Genomic DNA, 21,737 nt, shown 5'->3' with positions numbered 1-21,737 from the left:
GGTTTCTAAAATAATTATATATTTCTATTCTAAATGGAGGATATTCAGGCTTATAATCTGCCTTTATATTCTTTTAGTTAGAGTGCCATCATCATGGCCTTACAAATGCTGCTTATGTAATGTTTGTGGATCTGGATTGGGACACAATACATCCAAGTGGGATGGCTTAACGTGTGTTCTTTACAAAGAGTATGAGAAAATCAGTTGCAAACTGTGTTCTGATGGCAGTTTATGAGAGCTTGAAAAATAGGGTGGTTGCCCTCAAAGGAATTAATAATTAGCTGTCCAACTCAGCACTAGAGCTTACACTGCATCAGGCAACACAGTGGCAATCCCCAAGGGGAATGTGCTAGGCCCATAGGAGGTAATTATTATTGGTGACTATATTGTCAGGGAAACAAGAAATATTGTGTAAAAGGATAAATGAAATAGGACCAGGATATGTCTGCTAGGGAGCAAAAGTAGATGATGTAGAGCAGATGTCATCTTTAAGGGCAAAAGGTGATATTGTTGTACATGTTGGTATTAATGATTTTAAGAGTAGGATATCCTAATGATATTAAGAGCAGGATACCTGAGTATTTACTTATTGGAAAAAAGTTGCAATCTAGGATTAAATTTGAAGGAAAATGTATGTGATGTTTGTAAATTATCAGGTAATACAGAAGTCTGTGGTAGATATAAACCAGTTTGTAAATAATTTATTAATTGTAATCAAGTAATAAAGGAAGTTAGGCAAACTATGGTAGATTAAAATAATTCTAAGCAAAGAATACAGAGAAAATCAGCAAAGACAGTTGTATTCCGCAATTGAGGAAAGACAGTTGTAGAATAGATGTCTGGAAGCTTGCCTTTAGCCAATGGGTAGTTGATTGCTGGAACAGACTTCCATCTGTTGTGAAAGTTGATAGCTTAAATAAATTTTGCTTTTGGTATATCAGTATTTGTTTTATTAATGGTTTGCAGTACTTATTTTATGTAATTTTTTAAATTTAATAAAACATTAAATATTTAAAGAATATTATCACATGCTATTTTCAAAAAAACCAAAAAATTGTTTTTTTTTAATTCCCCTGAAAATGAAAAAACAAATTTACCCTCAAAATATAAATATGAAACTAGCATTACTTCTATTTTTCAGTTCACAGAACCATTAGGAATGTGAAAAGGTTGGAAAGGTTGCTGAGAAATGTTCAGTTGGGATTCAAACGGAAACAACCGTATTGTCTAAAGCAGTGTTTCTCAAACTTTCTGAGCCCATCCCTCCTTTAACCTGTAAAATTTTCCCAGCCCCTCCCTTGAAGTAAAACAGCCATAATTATGCAATTTCTTATTTTTAATATAATAATTAATACATGAAATAATAATCCGGATATTATTTTATTCTTAAAAAACATTAATCATTAATGTTTTTAAAAAATGTATTAATACAAAAAATGAAAAAAACGTAATTGACAGAATAATAACAAAGTTTTACTATATATATATATTCATTTTTAAATTAATTTGTTTTTAATGCGATGGATGTGCTTGTTTATTAGTACAAAGTTTATCAAATCTAGGTGTCACTGGGGAGAGTGCTACTTGTAGCTCTTTTTCTACTACTAAACGGGCTCGCTATTTGGATTTCATTGCAGCTAATGCTATACTATGCAATCTACCTATATATGTCATATGTAGTAACACTAAATTATATATATTACATTACATCATATCAATCATAATTCAACAATCCATTTCAGCAAAATATAATATTTTTTTTCCAAATAAATGTTTACCTAATGTTTATATCGAAGTTAGAGTGAGATAGGTGGCGGTAAATGCTTTAAAAAATATTTAATGTTATGTTATGAAAGTTTATTTGTATATGTTATGTTATGAAAATTACATTTCTGTTAAATTTTTTGGGCCTCCTTTTGCACTGGTCTGCACCTCCCAGTTTGGAAATTGCTGGTCTAAAGAGTCATTCATGCCCATTTCCCACTATTTATGGAGTTCAAAAAAACTAGCACAGAAAAATCAGTCAGCTGTTACTCCAATTTCAGTATCTCCTCCTCCTACTGCTCCACCACTCCCAAAATTTAGCACTAAATTAACAGTACAGAAAGCTGAAAAACCCATGCCAGTGCAAGAAAAAATGGATGTCGAAACATTTTCGAGGTACATGGCGATTCAGTCTTGGAACTCTTTGCAGAGGAAGAAATGGTCACAAGACAGTATCCATACGTCCCCAAAAAAGATAAATTCAGGAGACTGAAAAAACTAAACCCTTGGTACTTTGAAAGCTGACTGACACATCCATCAAGCTCACGAAATGGCTAAATTCCTACAGTGGAATTATCATGAATTCCGGTGAAATGCAGAAGACATCACGGCATTCCTGCAAAAGCACGAACCAGTGTGCTTTTGCTTACTGGACTTATCTAAAGGACTAGCTGTTTGTGCAAATATTGGAGAGAATGGTCAACACTTCTCTTTTATAAATACAGGTAACCCTCATTTTGCGCTGGTCTGATTTGCGCCGATTCGCAATAATGCTGATCACTAACCACAGTGCCATTTTTATTTATTTATTTTTGCAATTTTTTTATTTTTTTCCAATTTTTTTATAAATTGAAAGTTATAAAAAAAAAGTTATATATTGAGGTAAACTTCTTTTATTATTTTCCAAATAAATTGAAAGTTTAAAATCGTCAGACAAAATTTATCGGCATCATACTGTGCTGTGTCGTGCACTATTCACGTGATTTAGGACAATCTGAACCAATTAGCGCATTTGTATCAGAGACGAGAAAGATTCCCACCCTCAAAGTAACCACTCGTGGATGCAGGTAGTAAAGGTCCATGCAGTGAAGCATTCAGTTGGTGGTTGTTTACGCTATTTACACGTGCTGGAAATTTATTACGCTAACATTTTTTTATTAATTGTGCCATTAATAAATTAAATAATAATAATAGTAATAGCTATGTGCGGTTTTTTCTAATCGTGTCATAAAGTTTTTTAATTTAATAGAATAAAGACATGCCATGTCTGGTAAAAGTAGTTAATTGAATCCTAGCGCAATATTCGGAGGATAGAATCTGATGAAAGCTGCCCTAATGTGTGTAGGGCTATGAATATGCCTCCAGCGACTGTTACTACAACTATGAAGAATGCTAATAAAATAAAACAATCGATCGATGCAAAGTGGTAGGTCAAATTTTTGGTGCCCGGAACCCAACCCTGTGATTTCCACTTGACCAGTTCCATTTGTGCCTATCCCCCCAGGACCCTAACCCCGACATAAATCTAGGGCCACATGTAAATAAATTTTCTGTATATACTACTCCAGGACAACTACATGGTCAGAGGAGCTCACAAGACAGAGAGAATACAACAAACAGTACCATATTCAGCAGTCATGGGCTTAAACCCTGGTCACTCAAGGCACATGTACTTATGCACCCTTGGACTGACCACTCAGCTATAGCGACCTGTGGTACTTAGAATCAAATGACTTTCTCTCCCACTTTCAGTGTGGCTTCTGAAGAAATAAGTCCGCTTTGGATCACTTAATTAGACTGGAAACATCTACTTGAGATGCTTTCCTAAAAAGAGAGAACCTGGTGTTCATTTTCTTTGGCATGTAAAAATCATACTTGGAGATTTGGTATTTTAAAAGATCTTTATAACCTTAGTCTAAGAGGTCACCTCCCGTTTTTATTAAAAACTTCTTATCTAGTCGTCTTTTCCAAGTTCAAACAGGATCCACTTTCCTTAGCCCTTTTTACAAGAGGAGGGAGTACTGCAAGGATCTGTGTTAAGTGTCTGTATTGTGCACTTGTACATTCTAAATTAGATTATGGGTCTCACTCACATATATTCGTTCACCAGAAAGAGCATCCTTTGGTGGCTTGGTCCCATTTGCCATCAGGCCATTGATATTGCTTCTGGTGCATTCAAAACAATACTTGTCCAAAGTGTGTGTGTGTGTGCTGAAGCAAATGAACTTTATGTTGCTTCGATGAAAACAGTTATCTCTACAGTATGCCTGTAAGCTGAACTCCCTACTAGACCACCCCCCATGTGGAAATCTAAAGGTTCAATATAAAGGTTTACCATGATGGGTAAACCTTTATAACACACATCAGACTGCCAGCCATCTATTCAGTATTTGCATCTAAGAGCTACTCATAGAGCTTAACATCATGGTAGACTAGATTGCTCTATCACCAAAAGTAGCTTCTTCCGCCCTACAATGCTCACATTCCACCATGTCACTTCTCCCTTAAAAACTTAGTGAAGTCTGATACACTGGCTACCCTTTACCTTCAGCTCTATTCTCAACACAGCCAAACATATTCTGGCTCATTGTTCTGTGTATACAGATGGCTTGGAGTCAGAATTGTGTGGTATCTGCAGCTGTCTTTTCTGACTATAGTATACCTGAGCAGATTCCTTCCCAATGAATGAAGGAAAAATTAAATAAATTGTTAAAATTTTTGATTTAATTTTCTTTTGTTAGGCTGTCTTAAAATACTATCCTGTTATATGCTGGGAAATTAATAAACTGAAGTGAGTTCTGTTGTTTCATTTAAAATAAGCAAGTTGTTTTTTTTTTTTTTTTTTTCCAGGAAAAAAAGTATTTTTCCAGCATAGCATGGAGTACTGTGATTTTTTTTGTGGCATTAGTATGTCCCAAAGAGAATCAAATACTCCATATCTTATTAGACCATATTTATATATGGTCTAATATTTATATATTTATTTATTTTGTAACTAGTTTTTCTGTAACAAGGGAGAGAAAGCTTGATTTGATGACTGCATATATTATTTGTTTAACTCATTTATGCTTACAGCCACCAAACACCACATTTTACATATGTAATGAGTTTTTGGAGCCTGATTGTCAGGTTGGTACTCGTCTGTTTAGTATTGGATATAAGTTAGTTAGCCTTTACTTGGAAATTTGTTATGATCATATAACTATTTCTGAATACTTCGAAGTTTTGTTTTTAAATACTCAGTATCCTCTGAATGGTTGGTAATGATTCTAATAAGACAAATTGTAATATTTACATGTTAAAAATGATCAACTTGGATATGAATAATTAGTCATTGTTCCTGAGATTGTCTATTTATATTCAAATAAATATAATTGCTCATACTATATGTTATTCTTCACAACTTTTTAAAAATTCCTCCCCTCTCCCCCAAATAATTTACTTTGTAGAGTACTTTATTTATTTGGGTTAAAATTTTTGTTGTTATTGAATGTGAATGGAGCAGTCTTTTCAGTTCTAAATGAAATCTGTAACTAAGGTTCCAGGATCTTTGTTTCACAGAGTGATAATGCAGAGAATTATTTGCTATGAAGCATGTAATTTCAAAAGGACTTCAGGAATATAGAAATATCTGTTTTTTTTCTCTCTGTGCACAAGTTAGATCTGTAAACATTTGGATCAAAATTTTAGTCTTTGAGAATTACATAATTGGTTGGTATAGTTGATGCCATAAAACATTAAATGTAAAATTATTTTTACATTTAATTATTTTATTTTATTTTTTAAAATTAATTTTATTTAATTTTATTTAATTATTATCTGTACTAGAAAGAAGATTTCTTTTCATATGAGTTTGTTTGAAGGGAATAGTTTAAGCTTCTGTGTAATTTGTTCTATCACTACAGCTAATTAAATCTAGAGATATTTCATCTCCAAGGGTATGCTTAAGCAACATTAAACATTTAATGTTAAATATTTTAATTGCAAAATGTATTGTTGTATTGACCTTAACAAATAAAAAAAATGAGGATTACTTTTTCTTTTGCTCCATATTCATTTGTAATTTATATCACTTCATAGTTACCATGTTTACTTTGCAATTACTATGGAAATATGTGGTAGTGTAGCAACAAATAACAAACATTGCTGATAGAGGACAGACATTGTGTTCTTGCCTTACCAAGCATAATACGCTGAAGTATTTAATGTGCTTTATTTTTTGTATACTTTTACATCAGATTAAGTCAGTAAGAATAAATGTGTATAGTTGTTCAGAAGTGAGTGCTGGTCAGATTTCTGTGAAAAAAATTTTCTTGTGAATTCTGTTGAAGAAAACAGTGAATTAAGCATCAGTGTTAATTGGAAATTATTTTTTAGATAAATTTTTGGTACAAATTGCTGTTTTAATTATACTTCAGTTGGCAATTATTGTGATTAATTTTTATCATTAATGCTACTAATACTTTTAATTTTTAGGTATTTATAGGTGCATATTTTATCATTATTATATATTAAATGTTATAAATTTTAAAAGATAAAGTTATATTAAATACTTTTTTAAAGCTATATTTTTTTTGATAAAATATTTTATAATATCATAATTTTGATGCAATTGACTATTAAATTGCAGTTCATTGTCCACTGGAAAAAGTTATGTTATTCCTTTTATATTCTTGTAAGTGTTTTACATGTAACAGTCATTTAAACTTTTTGTATCACATCTGAGATGTAATACCCCAAGAAATGTTAAGTTAAAATATATATTTTCATTTTAGAGACCTCATATTTCTGTGTTGCTCTTGCTTGTTCATTCTAGGTAATGTCTGTCAGCGTTATGATGTTCTTTCTAATGGATGTTGTAACATAAAAGCTGTTTCTTGCAAGAGATATTCATGTGAAACTTGCCAGGACAATGGTTGTTGCAGCATATATGAATATTGTATTTCTTGTTGTTTGCAGCCAGAAAAGGTAAATGAAAGCTAATTGGTATAGTTTTTAAAACAATGAAAATTATTAATTTTCAGAAGCTTTCCATCTGTGTAATAATCTTAATTTAAAACCCTTAAAATATATACATATAGTGGTATTTTTAATAAACACTGTCCTTTTGTGTTTCATACTTCTCTCTGTTCATGAACTGTTTTCTCAGTATTTTAATTTGTTCATTGTTGGTTCAAAAGGTGTTTCGTTGTTTATTTTATTTGTTTATTCCTAGTTCAAGAGATTTATTAAGGAAGAATCCTGTTTGAATGTTACTTGGCAAGGAAATTTTCAAACACCTCTCTCATTAGAAGATAGAGCAGGTGCTTAATCAGGGTGTCTGCTCTAATTAGATACTTTATTTGGAGGTCAAAACAATTTATTTACAAAAATACATTGAATGCAATAAGCTGTACATAATAAGGCAAGCACTGACGATTTTGGTCATGTTTCCCACCACCTGGTGACAGATATTAGCATTAGTAGGGCATATGATGCAAGAAAGCAAGCTTATAGAGCATCAGCCAAAAAAAAAAAAAAAAATACACCCTTCCCATTTCACTTATCCATTCACTCCAAATGTTTGTGTGGTTCTGCCTTGGAACTTATTTAAGTTGCTGACCTCCACTAGACAGATGGAAGTTTGTTCCAGTTATCAACCACCCCCTTTCTAAAGGCAAATTTTCGCACATCTATTTTACAATTGTCTTTCCTCAATTAAAATTTATGCCCCCTCAGGTGTGTAATCTGAGCAAGAGGAAGAATCCCATTAGCATTGAGCTTGTTCAATCCATTCAAGGCCTTATACACCTCAATGAGATCACCTTGCAGGTGCCTAGTCTCCAGAAGCTGAAATTTGCACAACTTAAGCCTTTCTTGGTAATTCCAACCCTTTGTTCCACTCACCAATCTTGTTGCCCTTCTCTGTACTCTTTCCAGCAACTCTACATACTTCCTAAAATGAGGCCTCCAGACTCATTTTAGGAATACGGTACTCAAGGTGTGGCCTGACCATTTCCTTATACAAGGGGACAACCACCCCCTTATCCCTGCTAGCAAAATTCCGTACTATCATTACTGTCATTAACAACCCTGCCAACCTTCATATCATTTGCAGACTTAGACATTAACCTTGATATACCTTCATCAATATCATTGATAAATACCAAAAACAACAATGGGCCCAACAGCGAAACCTGGGGGACTCCACTAATAACATTAGTCGATGAAGAGCAGTGTCCATTGATAACCACTCTGTCTTCTCCCACTCAACCATCCTTTTATCCATTGTAGCAACTTGCCATGCCGCTCCAATTTGTACAGTAGTCTTCTGTGTGCCACAGTATCAAAAGCTTTCCTAAAATCCAAGTACAGTTGGTCCTCGTATAACACGTGTTTACATTACACGAATTCGATCCTACACGATTTATAAATAGGGGAACATTATCTTATATAACACGAATTATCGTGCATAACCGAATTCGCTTATGCACGATTCGCCTTTGTGTTTACAAGAAATGGCAGTTGAACGCGGAATCACTCCAACCGAACGCAACACGATAGGAATGAAGAAGATTCTGAAAATGTATTTATGTGTTTTATATCAGTGAAGGGGAAACACATTTCACCATAATAACGTAAAAACCAACACAATTCCAGCTATCGATATAATCGCAAATGCAATTAGATGGAGTTTACTACCAGTTTATAACAGATTCCACTAGCAGAAACGAAACTGGAAATTGTTTTTATTGTTTTATGGTAGTAACCCCCAGAAATGTGCTTTAGTAAAATGTGGGGTGTTAATAGTGTATCTCGGCCTTTACGGTGTTGTTTATTCAGTTGCTATACGCGCGCAGCTTTGTTTATGTGTATTAAGCGTGCCTCCTTGTTTTGTAATTGCGCTTTATTCCCTAAAAATTAATAAAATACTTAAAAGGTGTGAAAAGGAAACATCCTGGCGAAGATACCGCTGATTCAGAGAGAGAAAAAAAAAAAGAAGCAATATCGATAAACAGAGGCGGACTGGGTCAAAAATTCTTACCCGGGAAAATTTATAGTGGCCTCATACTACGGTTTATGGCCAAAATCACACCGGCCTCCGGCCCACCGGGATTTCCTGGGTAAGGCTTATGGCCAGTCCGCCTCTGTCGATAGAGAAAAAAAATATGAAATTGTGGAACGCTTTGAGCGAAATGAAAGACCATGTGATACTGCACGTGCTACAGACCTAAATGAGGCAACGCCGAGAATTACAAAGAATGCGGAGAAAATAAAAACAACTTTCATAGCGGGAACAACTCAAAGTGTACATAATTAAAATCCATTAGATTAAGAAACAAAAAATTGGAAGAGATGGAACGGCTGTCATCTGTTTGGATAGAAAATCAAACAAAAAACAAGTTTGCTTACAATAGAAGCAAAAGCATTAGCAATATTTTATTACGTAATAGTCATAATAAAATACGTAAGCATTTTATTACGACTTATGTATTATACTTATGTATTATATAATACGAAAGTATTTTATTACAACTATTTTATTTAATATAATAAATTTTTTACGAATAAAATACGTATTTTATTCGTAAAAAATACTTTTTTAGTATTAAAAATACTAAAAATACTTTTATTATAATATAATAAATAATAAAAAATATTTATTTTTTATTATTTATTATATTATAATTAAAAAATATTGTATTTTTTATTACGTATTTTATAACAATTAAAATTACCTGATTATTTATTGTGTTTGATAATGTTTTAGTTCCAAATGTGTGTCCAATCTTGGGTGGTTGGCACCTAACCCCACTTTTCCCATAGGGCCTGTTGTTTATATTGCACGATTTTGCATTGCACGAGGGGGTTTCTAGGAACACAACTATCGTGCTATATGAGGACAGACTGTACAGCCACTCCCCGACTTACGTAAGGGTTGCGTCCCGCGGAACTCTACGTAAGTCGGAATTTCCCTAAATGCTTATGCAGCACTTGCAAATTTGATTGAAGCAAAAAAGAAATGTTTGATGAACATGTAAATAGAATTATTTATTCAATTTTTTTTTATCCCATGTGCAGAAAAAATTACATATTTTTACAAAATAAATTTTTACAAAATTATAAAAATTTAAAAATTATAAAATTACAAAAAGAGAGAGGAGACAGGCATAGCATCATCAAGTTTTACCTTTTGCGCATCATTACCAAAATTAACTCTCCAGCTGATAAGCATGGCACTGTGGAAGTTGAGGGCTGTGAAGATTTAGAAGGGGTTTTTTTCCAGCACATCACAAAATTTCTCTGCAGCTGCAGAATCGGCACTGGCAACTTTACCGCATACTTCAATGTTTTGGAAACCAGTGCGATGCTTGAACCTATTAAACTACCTGTTGCTGCCACAAACTTGGCTTGAGGTTTGCCGTACTTATCCTTAATAGCTTCATAAATACTTCTTGCTTTTGCTTAAATGGCCATTGGACAGGGGCACTTGCTTCTGAAACTGATTTTCCATCCATATTATTAATAGCTTTTCTGTCTTCAATATAGCACCCGAATACTGTTTTGTGATCACTGTTGATCTTAAAGAAGTTGCTCCATTAACATGTTCTTTTATATGCGCACTGTCCATTAAAATAGTATTCCTTGTTGAAGCATCGAGACCTAACTCCGTGCAACTGATCACAGACTTTGTCCTGCTTGGTACTTCTTAATTAATCATCTTCATTTTTAAATCAATTTTGTTTTGTTTCCTAGCACTGCCAGCACTTTACACTTTCCATTGGGTCCTTTCCCTTCACCATTGTAATAAGTAAATAGGAATGAAGAGAAGATTCTGAACATTTATTTATGTTTTTTATATGATTGTAGATTTCAGTGAGGGAGAACTCATTAAACCATAATTCCGTAATGTAAAAACTCACAGAATTCCAGTTATCGATATTATCATGAATGCAGTAAGATTGAGTTTACTACCCTTTTATAATAACTTTCACTAACAGAAAAGAACAATTAACCAGAAAGTAAAAATTGTTTTTATTGTTTTATGGTAGTGACCTCCAGAAATGTGTTTTAGAAAAATATCACAAAGGCATTCAAAATTGATTCTTGTAAAGGAACAATGAAAACAATGATTTTATCAATATTTGATAATGATGAAAGTGTAGCACAGTTTCTATTATAAAAATGACATTTTAGAGAGATAAATACCTTAGTTATTAGCAAAAATTTCAACTTCTGAGGTCTTGGAACAAATTACCAAAAAAAATGTTTTATTGGGTTCACATTGCAGTATTTTCACAATACCTCCGTTTATTCCTATGAGATGCAAAATACACTTCCACAATTTTTTTGTGTGCCGCGGCTGGCAAAAACTTACGTAAAATCGAATTTCTCTAAGTCAAGTATTACGTTAGCTGGGGAGTAGCTGTATATGATATCAGAATTATTCTTTGTATCTAATTCCTTTGTCATGACATCATAGTATCCAGTCAAATTTGTCAGACAGGACTTCTCCTTAACAAACCCATGCTGTGTCTGAACTATAACTGCAGTCTTGTCTAGATGATCCTGCATCACTTCCTAACCAGTGACTCTTTATTTTTCCTGGAACAGAAGTCAAACTAACATTTCCTGGAACAGAAGTCAAACTAACATTTCCTGGAACAGAAGTCAAACTAACAACTAATTACAGATCAGTTGGTCTGTAATTACTCATTTCACCCTTTGATCTCCCTTTGTGAATTAGGAACACATCTGCACATCTGCAGTCCATGGGGATCTCCCCTGAGTCCAAGGAAGCTTTCATAATTATGGCTAAGGGTTTGCTTACTTTCTTTGCTGCCTTCTTTAATATAACTGGATAGATCTCATCCACCCCAGGTGCCTTCCTGAAGGCTTCCTATTTAAAATTCACCGTTGGTAACATCATCAGTTGATCCCACTGTATAGAATTTAAAAAGTCTTTGAGACCACTGTAGTCAACTTTACGAAAGTCAAAAACCTTTCCCCTTACCCCTGATGGTAGTTACATCTTTAAGTAAATCCCACGTCAGTACACTGTGATCACTTCCACCTAGTGATTCCTTTATCTGAAGATTCTTAATGCATGAAGAATCATTGCTGATTATCAGATTAAGAGTATTACTCCCTCTGATTGCCTCTTGGACATGTTGCTGAAGAAAACAGTCATCCAATAAATCCACATTGCTAGTGTGCGAGTGACCAATCCACAAGTTCTAGTCAATATCTGGGAAGTTAAAATCCCCCATTATAATACAATCTGATTTGCTCATTATACTCATCAGATTCATTACACCTATAACACACACCTACTCTCTTTTTCCATTTCCCAGTGCTTATGTCAGTGGCACGCAAACTTATTTCACTTGCTACCCCGGCGTCTCCGTAGCCAGGTGGGAAGGAGCAGCAGTGCGTAGCACACGCTTCTTGATTAGACCGGGGTTCGAGCCCGTCACCACCAAATACGGAGGATGCGGAAAGGTCAAGGGAATGACCACCGCATATTCCCGGAGCAATATGGCCTTAGTTGCTAATGCTCCTAAAAACCAAATAACAATAACAATAACTTGCTACCCCCTTTATTAAATATAAAATTGACATTACCCCTTAATGTAAACCCCGAGGTAGGATGACCAGATTTTTAGAGAACAAAAATGGCATTTTATAATTTATGTAGTAGAAAATTATATTCCAGTACTGAGAAAGGAATAAAAAATTAATATACATATTAAAATAATTGTTTAATATTTTAATTAAATACAGTATAGCAAAACAGAATAAATCAAATTCTTCAATTAAAATTACAAAACAATAAAAAATGAACAATTACAAAACAAAACAATTAATAAGAAGGATGAGCCTGGATAACTGATAATATTTGGTGCAATATTTGAAATTGCTAATCTCATGTCGTCTTCTGGATCAAGTCTGGAACATTGTTTTGCTTTTATAGCTGTTAATTTTGAGAAGCCAACTTCACATAAATTTGTAGATCCAAAAGGTAGCAAGTTTGTATCGCCATTTTTCGATAATTCTGGATACTCTTCTTGAAGAGACAGCCAAAAATTTTCACAAATTGGAGGTCCTGAAATGTGCAAGTAATGATTCGTCAGACTTCAGGTCGATAAGATCTTCCTTTTGCTCAATGGTAATTTCAGGGCATGAAGAAATTTCAAAAACAGGGGGATCACGAATCCAATACAACTTTTTTTTCTGGAGATACATTAAATCATTTGGAAAAATTCTTAATTAGCATTGTCAGGTGGGTGGCAATGATATCCCTAAATTGAAGACTGTCAATATTATTGCTATTAACAAATTCAAAAACACAAGGGAATGTCTCAGTATTATTATGCTCCAATTCAATTTTCCAAAGATTAAGTTTCTTTTTAAAAGCTTCTATTTTATCACTGAGTATTAATATCAGTTCCCTGTTCTTGAAGACTTAAATTTAAATCATTAAGTTTTTCAAATATATCAACAAGTAACTAAGGTTTCCAAGCCATTTTTTATTTGTAAACAATTAAGCAAGGTTCTGATTTTTATCCGATAAAATCAATAAAAACTGCATGTTTGAAGTCAAAAAGACGTTGTAACACTTTTTGCAACGTATATAAAAGAAGCGTTTCATAAGCGGATCCCATTTCATTACAAAGTTAGTGAAAACTCCACTATTTAAGCTTCCACTTTTAATAAAGTTGATCACACTTACTGCATCTTTCATTCGTTCAATTCAGTTTGCATTTCCTTTGCTACTAATGCTTCTCTATGTATAATGCAATGCAGTAGCGTAGCTACCCTTTTTCAGGGCCTGGAGGCAAAGAACTTGTTTGGGTCCCTACTTAATTAATGAAAATTGCAAAAACAGGAGACAGCCAAAGACATTGGGCCCCTAAAGGGCCTGGAGGCAATTGCCTTGCCTGCCTACATGGTAGCTATGTCACTGATGCAATGGTTCTAAACTATATTTAGAGTAATTTCCTTTACTTCGCCCTTTGAACCTTTATTTTCTCCTGTTAATGCAGCCGCACCATCAGTACAAATTGCAACACAGTTGTTTCATGTTAGATCATTTGTTTGAAAGAAAATATTTATAATATCAAAAACCTTCTCGCCTGTCGTTCTTCCTTCGAAAGCTTTGCAAAATAGAAAATCCTCCAAAATATCCCCCTCATAGCAGTATCTTGACATATACAATAAGTTGATCAAGGTTGGAAATATCTGTGGATTCATCTAACTGATTGCAAAAATTGGACTTTCTCTCAATCGATTTAATAGGCGCCTCCATAGCCAAGTGGGCAGGAGCAGCAGTGCATAGTACATGCTTCTTGAATAGACCGGGGTTCGAGCCCATGACCACCAAATACGGAGGATGCTGAAAGGTCAGAGAATGACCACCACATATCCCTGGAGCAATATGGCCTTAGTTGCTAATGCTCCTAAAAACCAAACAACAAACAAACAACAAACAAAACAATCAATTTAATAAATTGAATTTTATGTTGTCCGTGATAACAGTAATACACCACAGGACTGGTCTCTGGACAGAGGAATGGTTTTTAAATTGTTGCTGTATTTTTCTCCACACATAATTGAAATCATTTTTGTTGCAGCCGGGAGAACAAGTTGATATGAAAGCACCGGATTACGAAGCAGAATTTCTTCGTTATGTTTCAAATTATTTCAAGTATCTCATATGGCCAATACCTAATCAGAGTATGTATACATTCTGTGATAGATTTGGGTCAATTGATTCTGGTCCTCAGCCGCTGGAGTCTGCTAGAATTAACAATATCAATCTATATTATCCATAACACGAGTCCATAACAATATGGGTCCATAGCAGTGAGCAAATTAAGGTATATTCCTGATGCAATAGGCAGTAGGGTTCATTCGTATATTAGACTTAGTTCGAGTTGTAAATTCTCTACACCTACAGTATCGAAAAAGTAATTTTAACAACAGATTTTTAGCTTTTATGTACACCAAAAATAAATTTATTTAAAAATTGCTGCGACCCCTTTAATTTATCTAGTGACCCCTCTGTGGGTTGCGCACCACTGGCTTATGTCACGCCACACTGACTCAACAATGCATTGCATTGTCCACCAATGTCAATTGGATGCACTTCCTTAGATTTTATGTGTTTCTTAACTAACAGCATAACTCCTACTTCCTTCCTGTCCCATCTATCCTTTCTGTACATATTGTACTCCCCAAATTCCAATTTGCACTGCTTATATCTGTGTGGTACCACGTCTCTGATATCCCAACAATATCTGCTTTTGATGTCTTGACCAGCACTTCAAATTCATCAAATTTATTTACTGTACTCCTAGCATTGGTGTACATGCAAGTATACATACATCTGTTCTTACTCATAGTTATCCTAACACAACTCATGTATTTACTTGTTCCATGATGGCTCTAGCAGCTCTTGAAATCCCCAGTACCTGGCTTTTCAGGCTGCTGCTCATTCCAATAAAAACAGTGCAAGAATCACTTTCACCTCTGCCTGTGGCTACCTGTAATCTGTTAGTCTGTGAATTCCCCCCCAAGCTAGCAGTTTTCTGGCCCACCTAATGGTGCCTGATAGCATCAGCAAATATTCTTGCACCCTTTCTATTTAAGTGTATCCCATCCCTGTAGAAACAGTCTCTCCTGTTAACAAGCACAGACCATGCTGCAAAAAATTCTACCCCATGAGTATTGCACAATCTCTCCAGAGCCGAATTGATTGACAATGCTCTCATCATATACTCCCTTCTATCATGTCTGGACAGAATTGCAGACACTTTGAGATTTAACCCTAACTCACAACTTTTTTTCAGCCCAGTACGAATACAATTTTCAGTTTCAATACAATTCAGTATTGCAAGCATGCATGCAATACTGTTTTCTGTAGTATGACAGTAATTTTTTTTTTATGTACTGTATCTTGTATAGAGTGACTCCTGAACATCACTTAAAACTCAGAAATTCCAGTAATATGATACTTATTCAAATTGTTAATTCCCATGTTCATAAATATATCCAAGGGCATGTTCAGTGTTCATACACCTGCCATAGGGAAGATTTTTATAGTTGTAATGGATACGCATGATGATTTTTATAGTTGTAATGAATACATGTGAAGATTTTTATAGTTGTAATGAATGAAAATGGCATCTACATGTAAAAAGGTTGCTGACCTTTACATTAGAGAGAAACAATTCACAGATTAGATGCAAGAATAGGGGAATATTAAAAACATGTTGAAAAGGGTAGGAAGAAAACTGAAAATTGCAGAACATGTTTATATTTGTGAAAAGCTGTTTATTATTATTATTATTATTAGCCATATGGTACAAGGAAGCCTGAGGCTTATGCTGCACTAGCCAAAAATAAAAAAATTCCCGAGTTAGCCCCCTGTGTGTGTGTGTGTGTGTGTGTGTGTGTGTGTGTGTGTGTGTGTGTGTGTGTGTGTGAGAGAGAGAGAGAGAGAGAGAGAGAGAGAGAGAGTGAGAAAAAGGTATCACCAAGAAAGAGAAGAATGATGATATCCAGCTCAGGACCCTGGGTTTGCCAAGCCCATACTCACCAGATGTGAGCCCCCGGGGTTTAATAAAAAGAATATCAGTATTATTGGGAATGAGAGAGTAAAATAAGAGAGTGAAGTTACTTGGACAATTAATAGAAATAATAGTAGATAAAAATTAATAAATAGAATAATAATTGTAATAATTAAATTAAAGTAAAATATTCATACTATTATCATTCCTAGAAGATAATCATTAAATGCTGCTTTTAACTTAGTCAGACTGCCTCTTACATGTTGAGAGGGGAATTTTTCCACTGTTCAACAACATGCTGTCTAAAGATCAACTTCATGAGTTCCAGTCTTATGTTATTCCATGAGATTTTCTGTTTCTTGGGGAACCTTGAGGAACGCCTGCATTAGAGGAGAAATTAGAAGACAGAGAGACAGCTACCATCACCCACTGCGAGCAGTTAGAGAGAAAACTAGATATCCAATTACAAAAAACAGTTGGCAAACCATAAGATGGAAGTTTATTTAAGAGATCTTTATACCAAATGCAATCAAAAGACTTTGAAATGTTAAGAGCAACTGCTAGAGTTTCACCAAACCTTTCCATTGAATTCGTCCATAGATGAGTAACATAAGCCAGAATATCACTTGTGGATTGACACTCACGGAATCTATACTGGTGATCATCGATCAGATGGAAGGTTTCTAGACAGTTTAGGAGTTGGTCGTTAATAGATTTCTTTATTTAGAAAAAGTAGAAGTAAGTGCAATGGGACGATAGTTAGATGGAAGGGATTTATCATCCTTTTTAGAAACTGGCTGGATATGAGCAAATTTCCAAGCACAAGGGAAAACACCAGTGGATGGAATAAGAAAGTGTAAAAGGCAACATAGAACAGGAGTAAGCTCAGGTTTTGAGAACAAGTGGAGAAATACCATCAGGATCTGGTGCTTTCTTAGCATCAGGACTGTTCAGAATTCTTCTGACATCTTTTGATGGAAGACCACAGGAGCCTTGAATGATGTGTACTGTGAATGGTAGGAGATGGTGTATACCAAGATAATCAATACACGAGTTAGAAGAAAAGTAGGATGCTAGCAAGTCAGTCTTTATCTTTATCTGACATTGCAATAGAACTATCCAGTTTTGATAGAGATGGGCAAAAGTTGTGGCCAATAGCTTTGGCAAGAAACTTGAATGCTTGACTACCATTTGGACAAGAAGCAAGTTTTCTACTCTTAGCCTGTTCAAAAATCTAGTTTGAACTGCTTTACAATTGTTGTGAGCTTTGGTGTAGCCTGAAAATGAATCTGGAGATTTGGATGCAAGCCAGTTGTGATGTACAACATTCTTATCTTCAACAGTCTGTCACATTTATTGTAAAACCAAGGTTTAAATAAAGGGTGAGATTTTAAGGTGGAGTCTGGAATACAGGATTTCATTCCTACAAGAATAATTTCATTGACACAATATGAGCAAAAGTTGGCATTGGAAGATCTGAAATAGTAATCTGACCATAGAAAAGAAGAAAGGAAATCTTGCAGATCATCCCATTTTGCATTCTTGTAATGCCAAACAACATGAGGTTGAGAATGGCCATGAGAGAGAGGCTCCATTGCAGAAGAGACCATCACCAAGTTGTGATCTGAGGTGTCTAGAGGACCACTCACCTTGACTGTGCATTTAGAAGAGCTGTTAAAATGGTACTCTGGTAGGTAAATTAACAATCTGTGTGAAGTCATTAGTAATTGCAAAAGCTTCAGCATCTCGACCAGCTGGGTCCGTGTGACCAGAAAATGGAAGCTAGCTGGAGTTGTGGTCATTAAAATCACCAAGGAAAATTACCTCACTGTTTAGAAAAGTTGGATTGGAGAGGGTCAAGATTCAAAGAGAGGAAGTCAATGAGTGCCAAGTGATTGGTGGAGTTGGGAAAATGATAGATGAATTTGACAGAATGACAGATGAATTTGACAGAATGGGATAGAGAGATTTTATGCCACAGAAGGTTGAAAAGAGGAGTTCCCATATTACTGAGTCTCTGACAGAGAATATGGGAGCAGACATATGCACAAGTACTACCTTTGAAGTGAAAGGAATCATACAACAAATAATTAGGTCAACTGAGATAAGTGGATGAATCAACTGATAATTCAGATTCTGTCAGAAAACGTATGTGGTGTAAGTGGACGTGGACATCAAGATTGGAACTGAGACCATATATACATGTGAAATAAATGAGGAGATATTTGGGAGGTTTAGATCTTTTTGCAGATACGTTTGCTGTATCAGTCTTACTATTGGAAGGTGGAAAGTGAAAAAGATCTGGGGGTAATTGTGCAGTCAGATATGAAGTTCGCTAAGCAGTGCAGACAGGCTGCCAGGGCAGGTCATGGAGTCTTGTCAATGATATACAGTGAAACTTCTCCTAATGGACACCTCTCGTTAACGGACATCTCTCTGCAATGGACATTTTCAAATTCCCCAACTCACCTCTATTGGTTTTAACGTGGTTACAGCTTCTATTGGTTGCAGCTTCTGTCTAGCAGACATTCTCTGTAACGGACGCGGACAGGCAATCTGCACTGTTTCGTTTAGATTAGCAGTTAATTTAATCTCCCCATAACGGACAGCGGGCGGGCGAGCTTACGGCCCTTTTCCTAGGAACTTTTCTTCCACGTATTGCCTCAATCGTGTGTTTATTTTCTATTTCCGATTCTCTGAATTTTATCAAGGTTTATGTCGCGGTTCTAAACCCTTTTTCAAGAATTTTAAGGCACGTGTAAAACTTCTGATGAATTCGGTGTGTGCAGAGGGGGATATGGTCGGCCTTTCGTCTTTTCAGTTTCAGTTTTCAGTTTTGTTCAGTGTCGTGTGAAGTGCACAATGTCTTCTCGTAAACATTTAACTTTAAAAGATAAAGTCGACCTCATTAATGCATATGATCGGCAAAAAAATAGTGTTCGCAATCTCGCTGCAAAATTCAAAATCGGGAAGAAGCAGGTAAGCGACATCCTAAAGAAAAAAATGAACTGCTCAAACAATTTTGGCAACATGTAAATGATCGGGTTCAAAAATCATTCCCGAAAACTGTTGGACTTCAAATTGACAATGTTACGTATGAGTGGTTTTGTCGCGAACGTGCTAAAAAAATTCCCATTAATGGGCCTATTATTAGGGAAAAGGCTTTGGAGGTTGCGAAATCTATAGGAGTAAATGAGTTCAAAGCTTCTGTGGGATGGCTAGACAAGTTCAAAACTCGGCATAAAATTTCTTGGAAAACCGTAAGTGGTGAAGGTGGATCTGTTAATACTGGGGTTGTAACAGAGTGAACCGTCAAATTGGAAGATTTATGTTGTGATTTTGAAGCTAAGGATATTTACAACTGTGACGAAACAGAGTTGTTTTTTAAAGCTCTTCCTGAAAAAACAATGAGTCTAAAAAACGAAAAGTGCCAGGGCGGAAAAATTTCTAAGGAACACTTGACTGTACTATTGTGTATAAATATGCTGGGAGACTTTGAACAACCTCTTGTTAGAGGAAAACCACAAAATCCTCATTGTTTCAAGGGCATAAAGTTGAATCTTTTGAATGTTGACCGGAAGTCTAATAAAAAAGTGTGGATGACACGAGATGTCATGAGCGAATGGATAAGTCACTTTAACCAAAACACAATTCGTCAAAATAGAAAAATTATTCTTTTCGTGGATAATGCTGCATCTCACCCGCACATTGAATTGTCCAACATTGAAATCGTTTTTCTGCTACCAAACACATCTGCAGAGTGTCAGCCCTTGGATCAAGGGATAATAAAAAATTTTAAACTTCACTACAGAAAACACGTTTTAAGACATCTCATTGCAAACACGAACGATGTAACATGTGTGAGTGACCTTGCAAAGAAAATCAGCAACCTAGATGCGATTCTGTGGATTTCCTCTTCAGTAAACGCAATTAGAAAACAAACTGTCTTGAACTGTTTTGTAAAGTCTGACTTCTCAAACGCAAAAATTGAAGTTGTGAACAGCAATGTGGAGCACCAAGAAGAACAAGAACTTCAACATCTATTGATAATGTACGATACTTCAGCTACAAGTGACCCTGGCTACAAAGATATAGACTTGAACCTCACTACAGAAGATGGTGCTATAGATATCAACGACATTATCATCGATATTTTTCAAGAAGTTCCTCATGAGGATGAAGAAATGTAAGGAGGTCATTCCGTCGAAGAACATATTAACGACGAACCACCGATGAAAATAGAAGCGCTCATACAAATCAATCGTTTAAAAATGTTTTTCGCCGCTGAAGAAGATACTGAAGGACTTTCTATGGTTTCTTCACTCCCAACAAATGTTGAAAACAAAATTATCAGCCGGAAGAAGGTGCAGAAGAAAATAAGTGATTACTGTATGTATTTTTCTTAAGATAAAGTCATAATATGCATAGCACAATTGTATGTATATTATTTACAAAAATATTGTGCAAAATCTCCACTATATAATTTAATTTAATTTTACATTAAACATTTAATGATTTTTCTTTATCTCTTGTGTAAGTAATTGTATATTATTTACAAAAATATTGTTCAAAATCTGTATATATTTTAATTTAATTTTACATTAAACGTTTAACGATTTTTCTTTCTTTCTTTTTTTTTTCTCCCTCAGACTTCTTGTTAGCGGACACTTCTCTCTAACGGACACATTTTCGTTCCCCATGGCTGTTCGTTAAAGGGAAGTTTCACTGTATAGGAATTTTGCTAGCGGAGACAGGGAGGTGATTATCCCATTGTACAAGGCAATGGTCAGGCCACACCTTAAGTCAGCAATTTCCAAACTGGAAGGTGCGAACTAGTGCAAAAGGAGGTGTGAAAAGTTTAACAGAAATGTAATTTTCATAACATAACATATATAAATAAAAAATATATATACATATAAATAAACTTTCATAACATAACATTAAATTTTATAACCTATTTTTTAAAGCATTTACCACCACGTATCTCACTAACTTCGGTTAGTTTACCGCCACCTATCTCACTCTAACTAATTTAGTGCGTACTATGTATGAACTATATAGGTGGATTGCAGAGTATAGCATTAGTTGCATGGTTGAAAATACTGTTTCAGCGGTGCGCGATTGTGTTTTCTTTGTTTTTGGCATGATTACTTAGTGATAATAATTGTTAGTAAATTAGAAGTTGTATTTTTTAAGAATATAAAATTAATTCTAATATTTTTAGAATTAAAAGTTAACAAGGAGGTAGAACTCCCAAGACAAGAAAATACGATTCATCCTATTTATCATTAGGATTCACAAGTGTTATTATAGATGGCTTGGAAAAACCAATGTGTTTGTTTTGTACGAAAGTTTTGGCTGCAGATAGTATGAGACCAGAAAAATTAAAATGACACCTTAAAATTATGCATTCTGAATACT

The 21,737-nt window shown here is 34.9% G+C and overlaps 1 protein-coding gene across 1 annotated transcript in view; it reads left to right on the top strand.

Annotated features, from left to right (window-relative positions):
* The window catches only part of LOC150089138 (SREBP regulating gene protein), a 117,796-nt gene that overhangs the window by 32,603 nt on the left and 63,456 nt on the right, over positions 1-21,737 (top strand). The window contains exon 4 of the mRNA XM_090389438.1: positions 6,581-6,732. Coding sequence (XP_090245564.1) covers positions 6,581-6,732 — 152 coding nt within the window. The remainder of the gene's footprint in view (positions 1-6,580; positions 6,733-21,737) is intronic.

The sequence above is a fragment of the Mastigoproctus giganteus genome, chromosome 2 (genome assembly GCF_048544385.1).
Source record: "Mastigoproctus giganteus isolate SK-2022 chromosome 2, ASM4854438v1, whole genome shotgun sequence".
Lineage (NCBI taxonomy): Eukaryota > Metazoa > Arthropoda > Arachnida > Uropygi > Thelyphonidae > Mastigoproctus > Mastigoproctus giganteus.
The sequence above is the reverse complement of the archived record's forward strand: the minus strand, read 5'-3'. Positions and strand labels throughout refer to the sequence as shown.